The sequence below is a fragment of the Delphinapterus leucas genome, chromosome 6, assembly GCF_059928025.1.
Source record: "Delphinapterus leucas isolate spDelLeu-1000000601 "Yukka" chromosome 6, BTC_Dleu_Yukka2, whole genome shotgun sequence".
Lineage (NCBI taxonomy): Eukaryota > Metazoa > Chordata > Mammalia > Artiodactyla > Monodontidae > Delphinapterus > Delphinapterus leucas.
In genome coordinates, this window is record NC_143134.1 from 66,868,559 (window position 1) to 66,892,486 (window position 23,928).

General features: G+C 37.7%; 1 protein-coding gene across 1 annotated transcript in view; it reads left to right on the forward strand.

The window, feature by feature from the left end:
• The window catches only part of LOC149748968 (receptor-type tyrosine-protein phosphatase delta-like), a 77,910-nt gene extending 54,331 nt beyond the window's left edge, over positions 1-23,579 (forward strand). The window contains exons 6-12 of the mRNA XM_089912630.1: positions 9,772-10,057; positions 10,465-10,643; positions 11,261-11,387; positions 12,546-12,671; positions 15,600-15,754; positions 18,953-19,088; positions 23,418-23,579. Coding sequence (XP_089768756.1) covers positions 9,772-10,057; positions 10,465-10,643; positions 11,261-11,387; positions 12,546-12,671; positions 15,600-15,754; positions 18,953-19,088; positions 23,418-23,579 — 1,171 coding nt within the window. The remainder of the gene's footprint in view (positions 1-9,771; positions 10,058-10,464; positions 10,644-11,260; positions 11,388-12,545; positions 12,672-15,599; positions 15,755-18,952; positions 19,089-23,417) is intronic.
• The last annotated feature ends 349 nt before the right edge of the window (positions 23,580-23,928 follow it).

Consider the following 23,928-nt stretch of genomic DNA (forward strand, 5'->3'; position numbering starts at 1 on the left):
GCCCTGAGGGAATACGATGGGTCTTGACCTCTCAATATTATAGACTAGGATCCTTGTCAGGTCAGTTGTTCTATGCTTAGTCTCTGCTTCTTCTCTGCTGATGAAGTGTGAACTTTTGATCATCAGAGGATGCCGCCTAAGAGTGTAATGCACTTTTTCTTTCTAGAGTGATCAATGTACTGGATAGTCTCATCCTAACTTTTGCTTATTTTAACTGTGTACTAAGAATTCTCCTCTCTGTGCTGAAGGCCAGCACCTGATGGCACGATCAAGTCCAGGCTGCAAAGGGCTGCCAGCATCACCCTGACTTCTCCTGAGAATCCATCTCTGGGCAGTATTCCCAAGCTAGAGTAAATGAGGTTCCATCTTCTCTCTCTACTTCTTTGGATCCTCAGCTGTTCACTGGTCTTTCATATTTTTATAATAGTAACTGTTTACCCACTGTTTTATATTTCTTTTTAATTCCATTATTACTGATTATATTGTCCTTGCTAAAAAAAAAAACATCATACATTTCATCTAAAGTGAAAGGCCTCCTTACCATCTCCATGACCAATTCCATTCTCCACCAAGAGGTAACTATTGGTATCATTTGTGTATCTTTGGAGATCGAGTTCCATGAATCAACAGGTATGCATATAAAAATATTCAATATATAACTGTATTGTGTGGAATTGTAAAAAATATAAGTGTTATCATGATGTATATATTGGTCTGCAACATATTTAGAAATCTATTTTTTTCTTGGTCAATACATGGATTTGCCTCCTTCTTTTAACTGCCCATAGTATTCTCAGTATTTAGGTACTGTAGTTTATTTAACCATTTCCTTAGTTATAATAATTTGCTATTTCAAATAATGCTGCAATGAAAATCATTTTCTAAAACTCTCTGTGCATATGTGTACATATACCTCCATGAAAGATTTCCAGAAGTGTGTGTCAAAGGATGTGTGCATTTAAAATTTTCACAAACACTGCAAAACTGCCCTCGCAAACAACTACTTAATAGCATAGATATATTCTACTGCATTTCAATGACAGTTTGTCCAAAGATATCTTTTTAGTTTTTATTTTATAATAATATATAAAAGTGAATTAGGCAGATGAATATTTATATCCAAGAAATCTGTATAATTTCTCTGGTCATTCTAAAGAGATGCCAGAGGATGTAATACTAAAATAGTTATGCGTCTGTTTTTTGTAGAGAGCCCGAAATATTCTAGAGATGCCCAGTATAGCTGTACATTAAGTTAAATGTTAATTTTTGTCAAAAAAAAGAGAAGAGTTTCAAAACAGCAGTCATATCAGGATCACATCACAGGTTTATCAGGATGGTCATCTGATGAATCTTATAAATCTCAGTCATAAAACTCAATCCATTCTATTAGATTCCTTTTTTAATAGTCTTGCAGTTCATAAATGCCATTCTTTTTTCTGAGCTATAATATCCAATCAAAGCACGAGCTGATGTATGTATGAAATGCTCACCATGATTTTCGGGCCATATTGTACTGCCTTTGCACCCAGCTAAATGATCTGTAAAATCTTCTATTTTTTTGTCTTTCTCTGCCATATCATTGAAGTATCAGTAAAGGGTCAGCATTAAAACTCCACCAGATTAATCAGAGAAGCCAACTTTTAAGCACATACCCAGAATGATTTTAGTACAAAATAGCCCCCTCGTGCCTCTTAATGTTTTCCTTTTGCACATTACTACCGTATCACATCACGGGACATTAAGCATATTTCAACTCCTGGGACTAACTCACTCATGTTTTTAGAAATTGAAAACAAATGTTGTAACTGGATGAATGCTAATAGTGAAGTAATAACAATTTCCTAGTAGGCGTATTTGTTTAGTGGATTGCCTAGTTTTTCAGCTTGCAAACACTGGAATGTCTATCACTCACTGAAACCTTTTTTTTTTTTTTTTAAGGCAAAAGTTTGTCAATAATTTGGTTTACCTTAGTGGAATTACTGTCCTCACCCAAAGGTAACTTAGAAAGTTGATTTTACTCCAAGGGTAACAGAGACCAACCTAATCCTACACTCGATTTAAAAGTGCTGTCCTCCTCCCTTCTTGCTGGAATTTTCTGTAATAATAAGTGTCCCGAATTGTGCTGGCCTCAGCCTGAAGCACAGGGTTATGCACTCTTCTTTTTTTCCCAAAGATATTTAGAAAAATCTGTCTTTGTGCTTGGCAACTACTCCGACAGAAGATAGATAAAAATAAGGGTGGTTTATCAGTTTTGCTGTCCTTATCATGTTTCACGTTGAAGGCTGTTGAAATGATGAAAAACAAACAGCACTAAATAGGGTTCCATCATTATCGCCGCCATGAGGAGCTAAGTTTTTCAGGATCAAAGAAAAATGCATTTGCTTTTAGAACTACAATTCTTCATTTTGATAGGTGCACTGCACTCAGATACTGATGGGTGAAAAATAGAGCAAATTGGAGAAGGAAGTAAAATGTGTGCTGCTGCGGGAACTTGGAAATTCAAACAAAAGTAGGCTGGCATTCTTTTAAAAGCTCTGAATGTTCAACGTTCAATTTCTTAAGAAAAATGTGGTGCCTGAGGTTTGTTATTTATGAGCAACTGGAGTAAAACATAAGCACAGGTTGTTTCCATCTCATCAAGTTATAAGAACTCCCTTTATCTTTATAAACATGTAGCAAAGGAATACTCCCATGCAGGGGCCTTTGGGGGAATGTTCCTGTACATGCCATTGATCCAGAAGAAGACAATATTTTTTAACTTACGTTTTTAAAAAATTTGCAACTCAAGTTGAGCACCTTTGAGTTCCCTGGCATGGAAATTGCCAGGAGAAACTGTCAAATGCAATAGAGACAAGGAAGCTGTTGTTCTTCCCCTAAAGGAGAGTATCAACTGGCATAAAGATAATAACCAGAAAACAAAAATAAGGTATGGCAGTTGCCAATAAAGTGGTATAAATTGTCATAAGGATCCAAAGAGAAATAAACCAAGGGTAAAGTCTTGGTCCAGGATGCAGCATGTGAGTTGAGTCTTGAAGGAACGTAGATATCAACATGTGGACACAATAAGGAGGACAGAGAGCCTGCATAAGCAAAAGGCCAGAGGCGGGAAAGCTTAAAATATGTTTAAATTTCCTGGTTCTGAGGGAAAGGTGTGACTCTTATAGTAAAAGTATTGTTATTACCTGAGAGCCATGCAGATTTAATGATGGGACCAGTGCCTAATACACATCCAGATGAAATTACTGAACCTCTAAGTTAATGAAAAAACCCACAAGCACTTGGGGTAAAATTGCTACTAAAAGACAAAAAATAAGACTTCAAAATACAAAGGAAGACCGTGGAGCAATATATTTAGAGTTTGAGAAGATAATGTTGGAGCCCAGTAATCCTGCACATAGCCAAGTTGCTGGCCCTATGTAAAGGCAAATAAAGAGCTTCTCAGATATATAAGACATCAGAAATAATACTACCCACGCATATTTTATATGAAGCATTATTCAAAGACGTATTCTAGCAAACCAATAAATGTAACAAAATAAAGAACTCAAGAATAGATGAGCCATGTCATAAAGGTAAACTATGAACAGGTAAAACAATTATTTTAAGCAATTGCTGTTAATAGAGTTATAGATGTAATAAAAAATTTAAACAATCCTTAAAGTGGGAAATAAATGTGTAGAACATGCCCTTTTTCCCTCACTGCCTTGCAGCCACCCTGGCTTTCTTTTAATTACTCCAATATACTAAGCTATTTTCCATTCCAGGGTCTCTTCTTGGGATATTCTTTCTCCTCAAAATCTTTCCCACCCATCTTCACTCAGCAAACCATTCCTTGTCCTTTAGGTATTGTATTAGTTCGCTAGGGCTGCCATGACAAAGTACCGCAGACTGAGGGCCTTAAATAATATAACTTTATTTTTTCACAGTTCAGGAGGCCAGAAGTACGAGACTCAGGTGCCATCAGGGTTGGTTTCTGGTGAGACCTCTCTTCTTGGCCTAATTTACCATGGTCGCCTTCTAGCTGTGTCCTCACATGGCCTTTCCTGCATACTTGTGCACAGAGAGAGAGATCTCTGGAGTCTCTTATATTCTTACAAGGTCACCAGCCGTACTGGATTAGGGACCCACCATTATGACCTCATTTAACCTGAATTACCTCCCTAAAGACCCTATTTTTGAACAGTCACAGCGGGGGTTAGAGCTTCAACATATGAATTTTGAGGAGACGCAATCCAGTTCCTAACAGCTATCAATTTAAATGACACTTCCTCAAAGGTGCTCTTCCAGGATTCTACACATTTACCTCACAACAGTTGTTGAGATTTATAATTATATATTTATTCATATGATTATTAATATCAAATTCCCCCACTACACTGCCATCTCCACGAGGCAAGGATCATGTTTTTTCTGTTCACCACTTCCCCGATATCTTAGCACATGATAGGAACTCAGTAAATATTTGTGGGATAATAGCCTGCAGAATCTTAGGAAAGAGTATAGTGTAGCAAATGAGGATGGAAGAACAAAGTAATGAGCATTTCCTGTCTGTCCCTGGGTGGTGGTACGAATAGATGAATTAGGATAGTCTGTGCTGGTAATATGTAACCACCAGCTTGGGGTGGCAGGGGTTGGAGGTAGGGAATAGTATTGGTCAATTACATTGGTGTAAGTACTCCCACAGTGGCAGATTCCAGGCTACAAATACGACATCACTGAATCCAAAAGCTGGGGAGAGCTACTCAGTAGCATACCATTATATAATATTTTCACCTGAAGGGCATAAATGTAAAATAATTAAGAAGTAATGTATTTTGAGTGTTACCTTTATTTTTAATATTATTATTTAAGCAGGATTTCTGAGAATTTAACAACTGACTTTTGCCAGCTCTGGCACACCACTGATGGATAGATGAATAAAATTGTAGAAACTGAATGCATAGAAATTTATAATTTTTTATTGTGCAGGGCAAAAGGCAAAAACAATGCAAGCTGATCCTTAAATTTTAGACCCGAATGACCTGAATCTGAGCAGAGAAGATGTTGATTATTCTTGGTATATGTTTATTTCTAGAGAAACCTGAGAGCAGTCTGAAATATAGGTCTCCCTTATGCTCAAAGAAAGGGCTGTTACTTTAGGAATCGTTTGTTTGAAGATGATTGCTGAACCATGAAGGAGAATGAGAGAAAGGAGGACAGAACTTTGGGGATATTATCTCCATTTTGGGGGCTGGCAGAAATATGTAAATTAGAGAAAGAGATTCCGATGGAAGAATCCAGAGAAGTCGGAGGAGGATCAACACAGGGGTCAGATAGAAAAAAACATTACGGGGCTCCCCTGGTGGCGCAGTGGTTGAGAGTCCGCCTAACGTTGCCGGGGACACGGGTTCGTGCCCCGGTCCGGGAAGATCCCACATGCCGCGGAGCAGCTGGGCCCGTGAGCCATGGCTGCTGAGCCTGCGCGTCTGGAGCCTGTGCTCTGCAACGGGAGAGGCCACAACAGTGAGAGGCCCGCGTACCGCAAAAAAAAAAAAAGAAAAAAACGTTACATACTGAGGCACAGTCTAAAGAGCTGCCAGTAGATTTCTGAAGATGACATTTAGAGTTGATCTTTGATTTTGGTTTCCAACGTGATAGAAATTCTACCCTTTCCTAGAGTCAATGGAACCATTACGTGAGTCACAGATCTTTTTGTCTAATTTCATATGCAACGTGTTTCAGGTTATTTTGTATTTGAGATCATTACAAAATCTCCTCCCTTCCTACCATCAACCCAAAGGGGAGGATCTGATGTTCATCATAATCCCTCAATCAGAGTCATAGAAACCAAGGAAGAAAGGCTTTTCAAGGAACTTTCATTAGGGAGAGTTAAGCACTACTAAAGGAATGTTATAGAGGGATGGATCAAAAGAAAGTTTCCGTGTTTGTCAACTGTTGCTTACCCAGATGGCAGAAAGACATGTGAAGTAATGGTGATGCCCTGAAATGGGGTGCTAAAGTTTAGCATCTCAGAACCTGCATTTGAGTCCCTATTTGGCCATTTACCATTAGCTATACGACTTCAGGGAAGTTCCCGAATGTTGTGAATCATTGAAGGGGAAAAGAAACTGACAGACATTTGCTGAATACCTCCAGGACGCCGAGCTCCGTGGTGAGAAGGCGTTTCACTGCCATCTCATTTACCTTGAGAATATGTGTGAAAGCAGAAACTTCCTCAAATGTAAAGTATTATTATTGGAAATATGGGGAGGAAAGGAAGAAAAGCTTGAGGGGGTAGATTAAAGCAAGATTTTGAAAGCCTGATCTCAAATGATCCTGTGGTGATTCTATCAAAAATTTCCTGGCATTAACATTTCCTATTTCTTGTTGTCAGCTTTAGAGGTAGAATTTTTAGATGGAGTTTGTACCTACAAAGCGGCTGCATCTTTCTTTATGTTTGCAAAACACTCTGTATTTTTAATTCAGCCTTAAAACTTACTAGATAATTAACGAGTGAATTATCACTATCATGATTTAAGAACAACAGAAAAAAAAAAAAAAAGAAAGAAAAAAAAAAAAGAACAACAGAAAAACGAGAGGTTAAGTGACTGTCTCAGGGACACCCAGCCACTGGTATCTGGAAAAAGTATTTTGAACCTCAGGGTCTTGCTTCAAGCTAAGAGACACGTCTAACATTTAAAACCCCCAAGAACTCTTCATCATAGAAAAGAGGTAACATGTAAGTTCCAGGGACACTTTCTTCCCTCTCTTCCATATGAACAGCAAGATTGGGCTGTTAACAATATTTTGTGTTTGGAGGAGGAAAAAATAAGTTTTGCACAAGTCATAGCCTCTGTTCTTTGTTTCTTTTCTTCCCACAATTCATGAGGTAGACACAGGCACACGTCTGATTTTTTTCCTTCCTCATTTTTTTTGGAAAAAAAAAATGAATTATTATCACCATGAAGAGGTTGATATTGTTAGGGTCTGGAGTTATCCCTACCAATTTTGCAAGATTCTGTAGTATCTTTTTGCCAGAATACAGAACCATGCATCATCCAGACATCTGGAACGGCCCCCGAGGCATATTTGGAGAAAATACTCCTGCCACTGTCTAGATTGGACTTGATTCATAGGGTTCAGTTATATGGCTTGCAGTGTGTCTTCCACTAGGTAGAAATGCATGAAATTGTATCTAGATGGAAGTAACGCACAATTAGAAAGACAACACAGAAAAAGGAAAAAGATTTACTTAGTCTTAGAACCCACCAAATGTGGAGGCCGCCTCTGTCTTCCAGGCTAATTCTTACCTAGTTTCTTTATTTGCAGTGTGATGGCTTATCAGGAGACCAAGGTGTGGAAACCACTCAAAGCATTTTCCTGTCTCCTTCTTCCCTATCAGACACTTTGTGGAGTCTTCAGGTATTCTCCACATAGTTCTGAACCTTTATCAAATGTAGGATTTCTTCCACTGACTGAGGGATCCTGTTACCAAATCTGGATAGGACGCTCATTGTACAAGGCCTCTCATGCCAATCACTAAGTCATTCACTTTTTCACAAACATTATTGCACACTGACTGCGTGCTTGGTGCAGGGCACAGAAAACAGAAAATGCAGTTCCTGCTCTCAAGATATGCTCATTATTTGCAGACAGTGGCCCTACCAGACTAACTAATAATACGATGTGACTGGGACTGTAGGGTGGTATTTAAGACAACAGGGATGTGGGACAGAGGGTGATTATAATCCTGCTGGGGGTATGGGGGAGGGAGAAGGTGGGGAGTGTAAGGGAAAACTTGCCATCTTACAGGTTTCTTTGGTAAAACTAACAAAAGAAAAGGGGACTTCGTGGATCTCAGTGCATCAGGTTTCTAATTGTTTTGTGCTAGGAAATGTGCTATCATCTCTCAGACTCTTTTTCCCAAAGGCTTTTGCATTACACTTCAATGTCATGTCACTTTGTGGTTTAAACCCTGAATGGAGTCTTAGAGTCAGTATCCAGAGGCTCTCTGACTAGATACTGACAGTTTTTACATCTGACAAGACAAAAAAAGTAAACAATTTTTAAATAGTGGTTATATCCTATTTCCGCATAAACTAGTATCTGAACCTCAGGGCTCCTATGTGGAGGCTGGGTTTGATCTATGCTGCTCAGTAGTTACATAAAGGTAATATTTGTTACAAAATGCTCACTTATCACCTACAGCCACTTGGCAGTTGAATCAGGTACCCTAGTGCTCATTAAACTCATTTATACGAAGTTTTGGTACATCCCTTGCACTGGTGCTTCACTAGGCCTATGAAAATTTTACATGCAGCTCCCAGAGCCATTCTATTTCTTTTGCTATTTCAGTCTACTCAGTTCCCCATCCTTTCCTGTCCTTCAAAACTTGGTTCAAATGCCACATCATCCACAAACCAACACACCGTTTTTTTCTTGTGTTATAAATATTTATGTAAAGTATTATCTCCGTTGATAATCTGAGCTCTAGGTAGGATCTAAGTCACCTTTAATGTTGTAACCCCTATGTTACTTAGCAAAATACTTCACTGCTCATTGAATGAAGAGATGGATGTATCAGTGCACAGGTGGACAAATAAATGAGCACACAGAAATACAAATGACGGGGAACACTGGTACGTAGTGAATGAAGGAGGCTGTCTGTTGCTTGGTGTCTAAGGTGCTTATATATAACCTATTCCTGTTGATTACATGTTTCCCAGCCAGGTAAGCATCCATGATCAGAACGAGAAAAATATTTGGATTCAGCCATACGTGACACATAAGTGGACTCAGCCAAAAGGGTTTGATAAAATTAGAGACAATAAAAGGCTTACCTTGGATTTAAGAACACAGATGTGTGATTTTGTTAGTATTCTTTCCCACACTCGAGGAAATTCCAATGTTCCAACCACCGGACTCTGTAATCCAGTTCAGTGAATTAGGTTGTCTCGTTGGCGGCAGAACTTGTCACTGTGCTTCGCTGACCTCTCACCTCCTCTTCTTTGAATCAGTTCCCACCAACTGGAGAACAACCCAGAAGTCCATATAAGTAATGGAGTTTAAAAAAATGCCTCAGAGCTTCTTCAGTAACAAAGACTGAGGCTTTTATTTTCCCACACAGAATACTTGAATTTCACCTAAAATTTCAAAATACATTCAACTCTGGAAGAAAAAGGAGTAAAAGCGAGAAGCACACCCACACTCTCTAGTGATTGCTTTTTATTAAGAATTTCTTTCCATTGAGAATACACTGCACTATTTTGAGTATGCAGCAACATTTTAATATTTTAATTATACACTTCCCACTAGATTGGTTTTAAAACTTCCTCGCTGAGTTTTAGAGTGTGAAATGTTTCAAGTTGAATGATTTACTAGTTTTCTTTTTTTCCTTTTTTTAATAAATTGAACTAAAATAGACTGAAATAGTTTGTAAAAAGATAAAGCCTAGTTCGATCTTGACCAGTTTTTAAAATATCTTTTAATGTAAAAAGCCTAAATGTGTTTTTTTCATAATAATTTCAAACTCACGTCTGCTTTGTGTTACGTGATCAAGGAGCACAGTAGTTATAGATTTAATAATTTTACATTTTGAAACCAATCACCTTTTACTTGTTAATTTGTTCCCTACCCTTTGGTTTAGAATGCCCCCAAATCATCACAGTAGCTATTTGAGTAGAATTAATGGATTTAAAACGTCGTTAATTAAAAGTAATGAGAATAATGTTATGATGTGTTGGTTCCCCAGGAGATTCATTTGGACCTTTATTTTCTCTGTTTTCCTTGTAGCGCGGGAGTTGGCCGGACCGGCTGTTTCATTGTGATAGACGCCATGTTAGAAAGAATAAAGCATGAAAAAACTGTAGACATTTACGGCCATGTAACTTTAATGAGAGCCCAGAGGAATTACATGGTTCAGACAGAAGACCAGTACATCTTTATCCACGATGCACTGTCGGAGGCAGTGACTTGCGGGGATACCGAAGTGCCGGCTAGAAACTTGTATGCCTACATTCAGAAGCTGACACAAAGAGAAACAGGAGAGAATGTCACAGGGATGGAGCTCGAATTTAAGGTATGATATTAGATGTGATGTGGTAATTCAGGAACAGTCATTCTGGAATTGTCCTTCTGAACCTTTCAAATTTGTGAAGTTACAAGATTCACCTGACCTTCTCCCTCAGGTGTCTGACTGTAAAACACTTTCTTCCTCCTTCCCTTTTCTATCCTTTGCTTCCTAATAATACCTAGAGCTCTTTTGTACCCTAATTTAAACTGAGAGATCATACTCTCAGAACATAATATTTAAAACTTCCATAGTCTATATGGACTCATTAGGTAGAAGTGAAAAGCAGTACAGTTGGAAGAGTCCTTTGCTTAAAAGCAAACAAAATCTTTGTATCTAATGAGGGAATCTTGGGTACACTGAAGTCACGCTACAGGCTAAAATTATCTTTGATTTTTTCTTTTTTCCTACAACAGCGTCTAGCCAGTTCTAAAGCTCACACCTCAAGATTCATCAGTGCCAATCTTCCATGTAATAAATTCAAAAATCGCCTTGTTAATATTATGCCATATGAATCCACAAGAGTATGCCTGCAGCCCATCCGAGGAGTAGAAGGATCTGATTACATCAATGCCAGTTTTATTGATGGATACAGGTATACACTCTTGCTCCCCTGACAGTCCAAAGCCTTGATATCTACATGTGCCCTAGTTTCACAGCCAGCATGAATTTCATCTCAATTCAAAGTGTTTTCTTTCTGCAGAGGTCAGCATCCAGTCCCTTGGTATTCGCTTTTTTATTATTTTAGAGAGGAGTAAGAAGCAGCGGTCACAGAGTTTTTAATCTGTCCATGTGCACTCTTCTTTCAGAAGTCATTTGGATGTGGAAGGAGTTAATAAAGAAACTGTTTGTACCATATTATATAAATTGAATAGACTGTGTAAGAGTCACTTCTACAAAATGAAGTTGCACAACTGTTTCTTACGTGACTTGTGCGACACGTGAAATGGAGCTGTTAGCATTGCTCTGAAGTTTAAGTAACAGTGATAAAGACATACATCATAATATTAACAAAGCAATTTCTTTTGCAAAATCCCCCCAAATGTATTAAATGTTCTTATTTGATTACACAATCCTAATGGGAATTTACTGCAATAGCATTAATAATGTTTTCATTTTTTATTAGCTGGTCTGATGTTTACACATCAAATGCGAAGCCTTTGCATGTTTTCTGATGGCTTTAACATGCTCTTTTCATTCTCTGTGATTCAGACAACAGAAAGCTTACATCGCTACCCAGGGGCCCTTGGCAGAGACCACCGAGGACTTCTGGCGGATGCTGTGGGAGCACAATTCCACCATCGTTGTGATGCTCACCAAGCTGCGTGAGATGGGCAGAGTGAGTGTCTCCTTATAAGACACTCAGACCACAAGAGAAATGAGGATTTCATTTTAAAAACCCGAGTGCCAGCGTCATTTCTTTGAAACACAGAGTACTCCGGACGTGTTCTGGGCCATTCATTACTGTGTTGAATTTTAACTTGCAAAGCCATATCAAGTTCTTTCATTTGTGTGTTTTGAAGAAAGAACTGGTACTTTGTTCCAGTGAAACACAATCATAGAGACAAATACATCTGACTTGTTTTGACTCTCAATGTGTTCTTACTTCCTTTCGCTCTGGACAAGCTAGAGCTTGGGTTCCATCATTACTCTGTATGAAGAAACTTGACTTTTTTCATCTCTGAAGGAAATTTTTACCTGCTCATCTTCCACTCCCATTAAACTGTTGGAAAGTTACGTAGTTTTTCTAAGGATATAATCTGGTAACCTCAGGTTTACTTTTAAAAAATGATTCTTCTGAAGAATATATAAAATAGCATTAGAGACACCTAAGGACCTACCACTTAGATTCAATAGATACAAGCATTCTGCCATATGTGCTTGAGATGTTTTCTTTCTTGTCTTTGTATAAACTCAATGGTAGAGATGCATCCAAAACCCAGCTTTTTGGAGCCCACAGAGAGAGTGAAAAAATACCAACTAGGAAAGTAACTTGACTTTTCTGATTTAGTTATTGAAGTCATTAAAACTGCGTGGGCTCCAGTTTCCTCAGCTGATGGAGATTGGACTAGGTCAATTCAGAGGTTTCTTTCTGTGTTCACACTTGATGGTTCTCTTCATTCCAAAACACAGTGTTGATCAATGCATGATTAACGTGACTAGCATTATGTCCGAGGACTGATGTAATTAATTGTCTAACTTGTAAGTATGAAGATGCTTACCCTATTGAAGAATTCAGTCAACTGATGTGTATTAAGCACCTACTGTATGCCAAGTACTATGCTTGATAACATGCACAAATATTGAACCACATGATTTCCCTATGCTCGGGGAACCTATGGTTTCAAAGAGAAAATGAGTCATATGCGATTGGTATCACCTTAAATTCTAAAACTGTATTAGTGAAAGAAAGACATTAAATATATAGATGCATGATAAACAAAACTTTATTTACACTTTATGTAGCTTGACATTAATCTTTTTTTTTTTTTTTTAGGAGAAATGTCACCAGTACTGGCCAGCAGAACGATCTGCAAGATACCAGTACTTTGTTGTAGATCCCATGGCTGAGTACAACATGCCACAATATATACTAAGAGAATTCAAGGTCACAGATGCCAGGGTAAGTTGGCACAGTCTTATGCTCTTAACCATTAACTGAAAAGTAGTCTAAAATGCATCCCTGGGAGAAATATTTTCCAAGTGACCATACTCCCAAAGTGAAAAGAAATCACTCATCCTGGAGGATTTTTTTTTTTTAAACGTAAGAGTAACTTCTCCTGTCCTGTAAGGTTTCTCACAAGCCCAGGCTTGGCTCACATTCAAATGTAGCATCTGGCAGCCCAACTTTGGGGACGTGCTTGGTGAGTGTGTGTGCCGGGAAGCATTTATTGATTGGTTGGCTGTGCTTACGTTCACCTCCTCAGCTTATTCTCTTTGGAGCTTTTTTGACTTCTTCATTACTTGATGCTGTAAATATGTTGTTGTTTTGCTCAGCCCTTTAGGTCATGTTGGCTTGGAGGTTAATTTGGTATGATTTTAAAATTGCTGAGCAAATGGCATTCTTTAGAAGAATCTGACAAGCTTTACACATTCTAATTTGATTCCTGGCATGGTTTATTCCTCGGTGTGCTAACGTGTCTGTCCGTGAGAGCTGTGCACCCACGACCCTTTTTGGCTAATTTTCATTCTGTATTTCTTATCTAGATTGCTGAGTGCAAGGTTCAGCCCTGATGTAAGATGTTCTATGCATAAACTTTAATATCCTTGCCTTTGGCCACTTTCAAACCATGATTACAAACACATCTTAGGAGAGAGTGGGGTCAGTCCAAAGCCCTGCTTTGTTTTTGGAACTGTCACAGTGGGTGGGTTGAATAAAACTGTAGGGTAGAGCTATTTACTTGATCCATTGTTTTTGTTGGAAAGCAGCTTTCTCAACCAAGACTCATGTTTAGAGATTGTCTACTAATCCCCAAAGCCTGGCCCTGGCTGTTGACCTAGAGTGAAAGAGAAATTGGTTAGCAGGCTGCTTGGCCCAGGTGACAGACCTGTTAATCCCAGAAAGTCTGAAGTCTTAACTACTCTGAAGGTGACTATACTCAAGACAGCAGTTAAGTCCCTAGGTCTCGTTTTGAGTTGCCCAAGCAAGCATGCCTTGGTGACCCATTGCTTTAAAAAAAAAAAAAAAAAAAGGAAAAAGCATGCCCTTTCAGAGTCTGAAGCTAGACATGTGAGTGAAAACTCTGAGTGCATTCCAAGCAAACTCACCGACCATTTCGGACGACAAAGTGTAGGAGCCAGGCTCTGCAAATGGCAGAGACAAGAAACACTGAAGCAGGAACTTGTTCATATGTTTTGTTTTGAAGCCTCTCTGTGATTGTATAATTTTCTTAGCTGCCATAGCATTTGCTGTTTGTGCTCCTAGTATGTTTCTAATCTCAACTTCCCAGTTTAGAAAGCAAGTTGGCACTTGAGAATAGAGTATTGTTAAACAGGTAACCTTTAAATGGAGTCAGGTGGTCTCTCCTCCAAATCGTAAAGGTCTGTACACATGCTGTTAAAAACAACTATGGTCAGAAATGAAATCCCCAGGACAATCAGAGGAAGACAAATCTGTATTACCTAGCCTCTGGCTTCCCTTCCTGTGCTTTTCAAACCTTTTCTAGAATCAAAAGGAAGTAAATCATGCTTCCATGGTAACCATCCATAAGTCTGTTATGGGGCCAAGCAGTTACTTTCATATTCTTCAGTATTCTCACAAACTGGATGTGATCTCCCAATTTATTTCGATTCCCAAATGATTCCAGTCAGGAATATGCCCTGTTCGTATGGAAACCACAGGCTGGTTGATATGTGTCCATCTCAAGTTGGGCCATCCCCTCTTCTCCATATAACTGAATGAGAAGGATTGGGTCTCTGTCTACTTAACCATAATCTTGGGAACTTGCACATCTATATCCAAAATGACTTTAATGTGGAGAGAGTTGCTACAGAAGTGGAAAGGAGGACCAAACTGAAGCCTTAACTAGGAGCAGGGACTCCTCAAATAGATTCAGCCCCTGTAAACTTGGAATTGGGATTCTCTCTCTCTCTGTTGATTGAGGGAAGAAAGTTGATGGTCATAATCGTTATTCCTGCTTCTGTAAACAGAGGGTCCCTTCTGCTTTTGTTGTGCTTCCAAAAACACTGTGCAATTCCAGAAGGAATCAGAAGTCCCTTAGTGTCTTCTTTTGAAACCATTTATACTTCATGAATCAAAGAAATTTTGCCTAATCACTTTAGGAAAGATAGACTGCTCCCGTATCTAGCTTTTGGTTTGTCTGTGTTAAAGCCCCACACAGACAACTCAGTTCCTGTGGTCAGCCAAGAAGAGTCCTTTTTCAGAAAACAACATTTATCTACTAATAATCTCCTGTCTCCTTGAGGGACACTTCACTTCCGCCTCAACAGCACAGTCACCTGGTACACGCTGTGTATACTGCCTTGGCTAGAAATAGTATACCTCTGAGACGTGTGGGGCATCCGGGTTAAACCCAGCTACCCAGTTTGCATCAGATCCTTTCAGTGTCACTAGTTGTCATTTGACAATGCTGCAAATAAGCAAACACAGCAAATGTGAAGGTATCATGACAATAGCAAAATCTCTGGTCTGGATGACATGCCTGGATGTTCCTTTCAGTATTAAGAACTTATTGGATTCTGAAAATTTTGAAATGGAGTGTATATGTTCCACTTTGGTTTGGAAGGCAAACTTTGGGGCTCAGAGCATTTACTAACATGGGAACTAGGTGGCTTTTTATGAAAGCTCAGGTTTTTAATGGGCATTGTGAGAGTAAATAAATTTGCAATTCAAATATATGTGAATGTAGACAGTGTTAATAGCAGGTAAGATACTAACTGACTAATTTTCTAGTTAAACATGTTTCTAACTTTTTCTTCCCTTTTTCTTTCCTTTTTTGGAAAAAATCATGCCTGCTGTTGTGGTCTGTGCACTGGCTGAATCCTCCTGGCGTCCTCCTTTGCGGTTGGATACGTGGCTTTCTCTCTAAAGGACGGGCAGTCCCGAACCGTGAGGCAGTTCCAGTTCACTGACTGGCCAGAACAAGGAGTGCCAAAGTCTGGAGAAGGATTTATTGACTTCATTGGCCAAGTCCATAAAACAAAAGAGCAGTTTGGCCAAGATGGACCCATTTCAGTCCACTGCAGGTGAGAATCAGGAACGATGAATTTCCATTTGTGCTGAATGCAATAACTTTGAAAGTATGTGCTGTTGTCTATTCATTGTTGGTACCAATTTATTGTGAATCTGCATAACTGAAATTTTATTTTTATTTTTCTCAGAAGTGTATCGTAAACCCTAAAGCAAGGACTCATTTCTCTTTCTTTCCACAAAGTGAAAATAATCAGAGGAAGATTTTTATCTTCAAATTTTGCCTCTTGTAACAAAGAACCAAACTGTGTTTTCTTTGCCTGTTTTACCGTAACAGGAATTGTTTGTACACCACCGAGTGATAATTTGTTCAGTTTATCATTCCTCACTTGTTTTGCTTTCATAGCATTACCCTGATAATTATCTTTCTGTATCTTTCTCCTATGTTTGCCTTCTTGAGAAAACTATAAATAGTTATTAAGCCTTAATAACAATACTAATTCTTTTCAGTCAATAAGTGATTAGAATGGTACCTCAGTTAAAATTGCAATTTGCTTGAAAATTGTTGCTATATCAGAAAATGAAGCACCTTCAAGTTAATTATTTTCAATAGTTTCCACGGCATTTTATAATTCAAGTCACTGAAGCTAATAGAAATAGCAAGTAAACAGTTCAGAAAGGACAATTACCATAAATTTAGTGCTTTTGGAAGTTACTATGCAAAAACCTTCTAGCAAAAGGATTCACCTAATATTTTTTAGTTTCAGTTTGTAATCTCTTTATGGTCAAAATCTTGAAAGAGTTTATTTAAAAATTTACTTTGCTTCCCCCCCAGAATCCCAAACTACAGTTCTTAGTGATATGGGAGACAGGTCTCAAAACAGGAGAAATATTAGACATGGGCTTCAAAACATCTGAGCTCTAGTCCCACTACTATCATCATGTAGCTCTGTGACAGTAGGGAAATTTCTCTAGACCTCAGTTTTCTCAGCTGATCTCCAAGACCCCTTCTGGGACACAGTGTGCTATTATATGAGAAGCAGACCTTATTTATACACATTTGCTGTGTGTTGAGCTTATCCAAAGTTCTTTGCTCCAGACCACCAAAGAGCATGTAGGAAATGATGCATGGACTCGATATTCAGACAAAGTGGGTGGTATATACGGGACTTAAATTACCTGGATATCCCCCTTAATTTTCCACATAACTTGCCCAAATCCTAATCCAAATTTTCCAGTATAAGCTATAAAGAAAAAATATGTTCAACACATTTTTCTTTAACTTCAGGCATTCCCATAAGTATAAATAAGTGTGTGTATGCATGTGTCTCTTTTCATTGCTTTTGTCACAAAATTATTTGTATATACAAAGATTCCTTTGTATACTATGACATGTTATTCATATATCTTAAAGACTTCCAAATATCTTCTCTTATCTGGGGATATTTTAAAAATACCACTCATTTATAGCTTATTAAAAACATGATAAAGTCAATAAATTTGGAAGTTATAAGGCCAGTGTCTGTTATTTTCTTGAAAGCACCTAGTAGAAAGCCAGAAACCCTATATTTTTGTTACATTTGAGCAATCAAAGCAAGGTAAGATAGACTCTGAAGTGCCTGGACCATTCAACAAAAAGATCATAAATCACAGTCTCTCAGGATTAAGAGAGACTTTCAAGGTTGAAAGGGGGGCTTCCCTGGTGGCGCAGTGGTTGAGAGTCTGCCTGCCGATGCAGGGGACACGGGTTCGTGCCCTGGTCCGGGAAGATCCCACATGAGAGGCCACAACAGTGAGAGGCCCGCGTACCGCAAAAGAAAAAAAAAAAAAAAATCAAGGTTGAAAGGGACCTTCAAGGTCATCTACTCCAGCTTAACAGAGAGCCTTGACTGCACCTGGTTATCCTTAGTCACTTCGTAAAACCTGCCTATGGATTTTAAAACTTCACTTACATTTCTGTTAGGACTCTTTAGAAAACCCAGTTTATAAAGGGACACACTATTTATATATCAACTACATCCCAAAGTAAATGAATCCATCCATTTTCTACAGCCTGTACCCAAGCATTACACATGCTGTTTAATTAGGATCCAAAAATGTAGGGATTTTTCAGATTATTCACTCTTTTCCTCATTACCTAAACCTCCAGATGCTTTCCTACTTCTTAAGAGCACAAAAGCTATGAATTAATTTTCTTCTCTTGCTGCTGTTACAATTCTGGAATCATCTTAAAACATTAAAGAAAACAGAAACTCAAAACCTTGCTAACGTGGTGGAAAGAATCCTGGTGTTTTAGCTACTGAACATCTAAAAATAGTAGATAAGTGTATAGCTCAGTGGCTCTTAACCACTGTGTTTTTTTCTTCTTCTTCTTTTTTGAATTTTTTCCAGTTCAGAGACCCCTTAGATAATCTGTTAAAGTTGTAAGTTTCAGAAACAAAAAATATATGTATATTTACACAATCCATACATATAAGATATTCATATACCCTTCCAAAGACTAAATGAGGATCCCATGTCAAAAATCCTGTTATATTGATAGAATCTCCTTTCTCATATCAAAACTGATGTCTGAATTTGAATAGTCTATATACCTTCATATTTATTTTTACATCTAGGTGATGGGACATGTTGCACAGATTCTTAAGTGACTACAAGAAAATTTGAAGGCACCCAGTTTGTCTTACCTTATCTGAATTATTTCAAATGTAGAGAACAAACGTATGGACACCAAGGGGGGAAAGTGGTGGTGGATGGGGTGGTGGTGGCATGATGAATTGGGCGATTGGGATTGACGTGTATACACTAATATGTATAAAATAGATAACTAATAAGAACCGGCTGTATAAAAAATAAATAAAATTCTAAAATTCAAAAAAAATGAATTATTTCATACTTTAAAAATATTAAGCAGGCAAAGTTTAAAATTTCAGGATCTACGTGAAGAGTATAAATCTGTATTTTATTTACCATTCCTTTTATCCATTTATTTTATGTTTCCTGGGCCTTTCCAAAATGACATATAATCCCAGTTGAAAGGTTATTATATTTTATAAGACTTAATCCTAATTACTGCACATTCATTCTCACCTGTTATCATGGCACACTGTCTTAGAGTAATCATTTCATGAACCCAACACCACATTTTCCTGAACATTGCTGTAGTAGAACCCAATGTAATGTCCACCTCCAAGCACATGTGGCCGAGATCGTGAGTGTCTCATCCAGTAATGTTGTCTTTGTTATTATGACAGTGCGGGCGTTGGAAGAACTGGAGTCTTCATAACACTAAGCATTGTTTTGGAAAGAATGAGATATGAAGGAGTAGTAGATATCTTCCAGACTGTCAAAATGTTAAGAACGCAACGACCAGCCATGGTGCAGACAGAGGTGAGAAAAATCTCCAGGAGTTTGTTTGTCACATCTCAAGAACCAAATAATACATTTTGTTTGCCAAGATCTCCTAGAGTCCAGAGACTCTCAACACCAGAGGCAAAATGCAGGAAAATACTGTAGGAAAAGCATCCAGTTGTTTAATATTTTTGAACCTCATTTTCCCCCTTTGTAAATGGGAGTGACAGTGTCAATGTCTTAGAGCTGGTTTGGAAGTTATCTAAGATGTATTAGATTGAACCATGTTAAATTGTCACTATCTGGGGCCTATAAAAATGGCAATTTCATATAATTCATTATATATATATATACATTAATGTGATATACATTGCACGAATTTAATATATGTAAAAACCCCAATGGTAGATAATATACCTGGTAGATAATAGACCCTTGGCCCATTTTATGCCTCCATTCTCCTTCTATATGCCTAGGTATTATCAACTGCTCTATATTTCATTTCTTAATAATGGTATTTTTAAATATTTGCATCCTGGATATGCACTAGAGAAATTAGCCTTCCATTTTCTACTCCAAGAATTGATATGAAAATTCTGATATTTTTCAGAATAACAGGAGTTCATGACTTAGCCAGTCTGACCTACTGACTTCATTTTAAGGATAATATAAGTGATAGATAGTGTTTCTGTTTCTCAAAAGGCCACCAAATTATACAATTTATATGTATTCCTAAATTCATAACCCACAGCATCTTCCAGACTTCGATTTCAAAATAGTGCAAGCATTTGGCTTGCGATACTCAAAACATTATGTCAGCCTGACAAACTTAATGGGTGTTGGGGGTGACGAGGGAAATTGGACATTTAAAGAGCCTTAACACTTAGCCAAGCAACTTACTGTGACAAGATAGGAAAGCAAACTCCATTTATTTTGCATTACCATTTTTATTGTAGAAAAATGCACATTTAAGCAAAATAGAGACTATCTACTTTCAGCCCCATTGGCTACTGAAAATAAGTTTCTTTTACGGGGAAGATCCTACTTTTTCTCACCCCTTCTTCATCTGTAAATTATAATTTTTCTATCTTATAATGCCCCCACTTATTCCCATTTGACAGTGTTCTTCCCTGTCTGAAAAAGGACATGTTTCATGCTGTTTTAGTTTAGTGTGGTTCTTTCTAGAACAGGCAACTAACTAGCCATCACAATGAATTAGGCCAAATGGCACAGGTATTTTTTGACATGGGCAGCCAGTCTTGTGATGCCATTTTCAAGGGATGAAAAGCCTAAAAGTTCAGCTTTGTGTGCCTGATGTTCATCACAACGATACCTTTTGGCCGCTTCCCTCGCTTATATAAACACATCAGAAACAATGGAGAATAATTCTGATTGCAGGCAACAAGGTCTACTGTCTGATAAGGTTTTTTTTTTTTTTTAATTCAAATGTTTTTGGCAACAGCCCAGAAGATAAATGAAACCACATTTTCCTCAGGACAATATGTGTCTGCATAGACCTCTCTTAAATATGCGAACTGAAAATTACTTACCTCAAATAATTAGATAATTTTAAAAGATGGCTGTGACATATAAGGAGTTCCCATGTTTAGCTGGTGGTAATTGTCTGGTACTATCCTTGGAGAACAGTTCACATGTGTCTGGAAGATAATGTTCACAGGAGCTGTTACTACTTTGGAATTAGGAGACTATTTTAGTTGAATTGAGTGGTGAAGTTAATAAGTACCCCATGTGGCTAATGGTTCTTTGCTCTAAACAAAACAATTGGTCATTGGATTGAATTGACTGGCGAAAGCAGTGATTTTGCCCCCATCTAGGTGTAACTTTGTCTTCCAACATCGATTTCCACTTTTTTGTTAAAATGTACTCATGGCCCCTTTTCTTTCTCCCCATGCTTTGTCTCCGGCAGGATCAGTATCAGTTCTGCTATCGAGCCGCACTAGAGTACCTGGGCAGCTTTGATCACTATGCAACGTAGAAACCCCTGACCCACTTTGGATTTTTACTGCAAGCCCTTCAATATCCATGGAGTCTCTTCTGAGCCATACAGGGCATTTGAGAAGTCCTTCTTAACTTCTAGCTAACAACCACTTAGTGGGACTATCACACACAAAACAAATTTAAAAAAACAAACTCTTCCGGGTGGACCAAGAATTCACAGTTTAATAATCTAACCTGAGAAATAATAAAGAGAGTCCTGACTGGTGAGGCATCTGAAGGATTTTATTTACAGATACCTCAAGGATTCAAAATAAAGGGAAGAAGAAATCACAGCAAAGAACCGCCATCTTGTTCAGGATTGCTTGATGGGTGCAAAAAAAATGGCCTGAGTGCAGCAGTTCAGGGCAAGATCTTTGCTGGCTTCTCATGACAAAATGGACTCTGCTTTGACATCGCCCCTTCCCAGCATACTACTCATGATAACATTTTAGGGGGAAAGGGGGTGGGGAATGTTTAAAAAGAAAGTCTTTGATTTAGTTTTTTAGTATTGTAAAGATACTGCTGACCTGTGCTTCATTTTTAACTGTGTAAACTTTTTTTTTTAACAAAATGTATCATTCGATAAAGTGAATTTTAAAAAAGTTACATAACTCTTCATTTTTTATTTCCAAATTGTAGGTTTTTTTAAGCTGTAGAACTGTTATCTGTGATACCTTGCTGTAGAAATATCAAATAATTGGAAAATTTGCACATTTTTGTGCAATACTCTTAATCTACAGTATCGGTCTCGTCTGGTATTACTTTTACACTTCTGTCTGGTTTTCGTTGCTGAGAAAGTACCCATTTTCTTCAAATAATCAAAGAGAACTTTGTTTTGTTCTTTGGAATCAACAGGGAGGCGCAAAGTATAAAGTTGCTGCTAACATATATACATATATATCCATATTTTATAGGGGTGTCTATGTATATATAGTGTGTCCACACAAAAAGATAGATATAGCTATCATTCAGTTCTTCCATGATTTAGTTTTTAAATTTTTTTAAGGTAGACAAGCTATTGTAACACCTTTTTCAATTTGTTATTAATTTTATGACATACTGATATTTCTCAATATCACACAATTTTAATTCTTAAGGGAAATGAGGAATGCACATCAGTGATTGTCAAACCTCACCCCCTTAATTTCCTACCCAATCTCCCCCCACCCCCCTAACCATATTCACAAATACTATTTTGTTAGCCAGGCTTCCAACAAAGTTCAATATTTCTAACACTCTAGTGCAATAAAACATTATTAAATATCTAAGAGGTGTGCATGTGGGAAAGGTCAGTGCATATCCCTTTAGGAGGAGAGAATGTTGTAATATATCAGCTATCAAGATGTTTAAAAAACAGTGTATTCAATTGTATATTGTCTATAGTATGTGCTATGAAATTTGCATTTATGATATGTAACAGGGGCAAAGCCAAACTCATGTTACTCTGTTCAGTCAGAAACATTTTTTGTGGCATACAGCATTCCTGGGAAGTGCTGTACTTTGTTTTCTTTTGGTTTTAGTTTTGCATTTAGAGTGCCTTATAATTGATGCCTATTTTAATAGCATTTCTTTTCAGCTTTTGGTTCATATTTTCATTATTTGTTCGTATGTGTTTCTCTTCCAATTAAAGCATTATCTGTTTACCACATGTACAAAAACTCTTTGAATAATATGCATTCCTAGTTTTCAACCAAGTCGGGGATGTTAGTGATTGTACCAGCCCAAAGCACTTGGATAATCAGGGCCCTTCTTCCTTTCATAATTGTCAACATCAGGAAAAGCTACTTGTTTTATTTGTAATCCCTTCCAAATCTGCTCTGGAACATTCAGTAACTGCACCAAACTTAATTTATTGACAAACATGATTGTCAACTTTGAACATATTTACTATTTCATTAGGATTTTTCTAAAAGGAGAAATTAAAAAAATATATATATATATATATACCCCCCAAATTTTTCAACATAATTTCTATAGGAAGCCATGGACAATGGCATGAGTTTGCCATATCTTACATGATTTTAAAGAACACTCAGAATATCCAAGGAACTCTTATTAAAGAGTTTTGGTAAAATATTTTGGTTTAATGTTAGCTTCATTGATGTTCTGCATGGAAGGAGTTTTGTTTTCTACATTTTCCCATCACTAGCAGAATGAAATCCAAGAGACCAAACACTTGCAAGCATCATATTTGAGCACTTTTGTAAAAAAAAAAAAGAAAAGAAAGAAAAAGAAAAAAAAAAAACTATAATACTAAAAAAAAAAATAATAATAAGTATCTAGAAGGCTACCTCAGAATGAGACTCTCTAACCTACATCAGAACAAGAGAAGAATGTGCACTATGTGGGTCTGTTGTTGTTTTCTTTTAGTTTGTATCTTTTGGAGATTTATCCAAGTGCCAGATTACTCAGTGCTATGATTTTCGTTTAGTGAAACAAAGGGGGTCGGACAGACATTGCGTCATGCAGACATGCCATGTTGGACAGGTAGAATCCGATGGTGTACTGCACACCAGAACGATTGGCCAATGAGCAGTTTCTCTCCCTGATACCAAAACTGCCCATTTGGCAAAGGGAAAGGGGAGAATAATCACAAGAAGAAAATGAACGGGATGCATACCATAGAGGAGCGAGGAGGAGAATATTCCGGATATCTTACTGTTCAGGAGCTGTTCTGAGAGCTAACTCCCTTACTGTCATTGATGTGCATTCCACTCTGCTTTTCTGTACAACCATTCTATCTTCTTTTCCCAGGTAAACATCTTTATCTACCATTACCATAAACTTTCAAGTTTCCAATTATTTTCATCATCATAACCAGTACGGTGCTATTATTTACCTATGTACGTGTAGTTATGTATAATTTTGTAATTAGTTACAA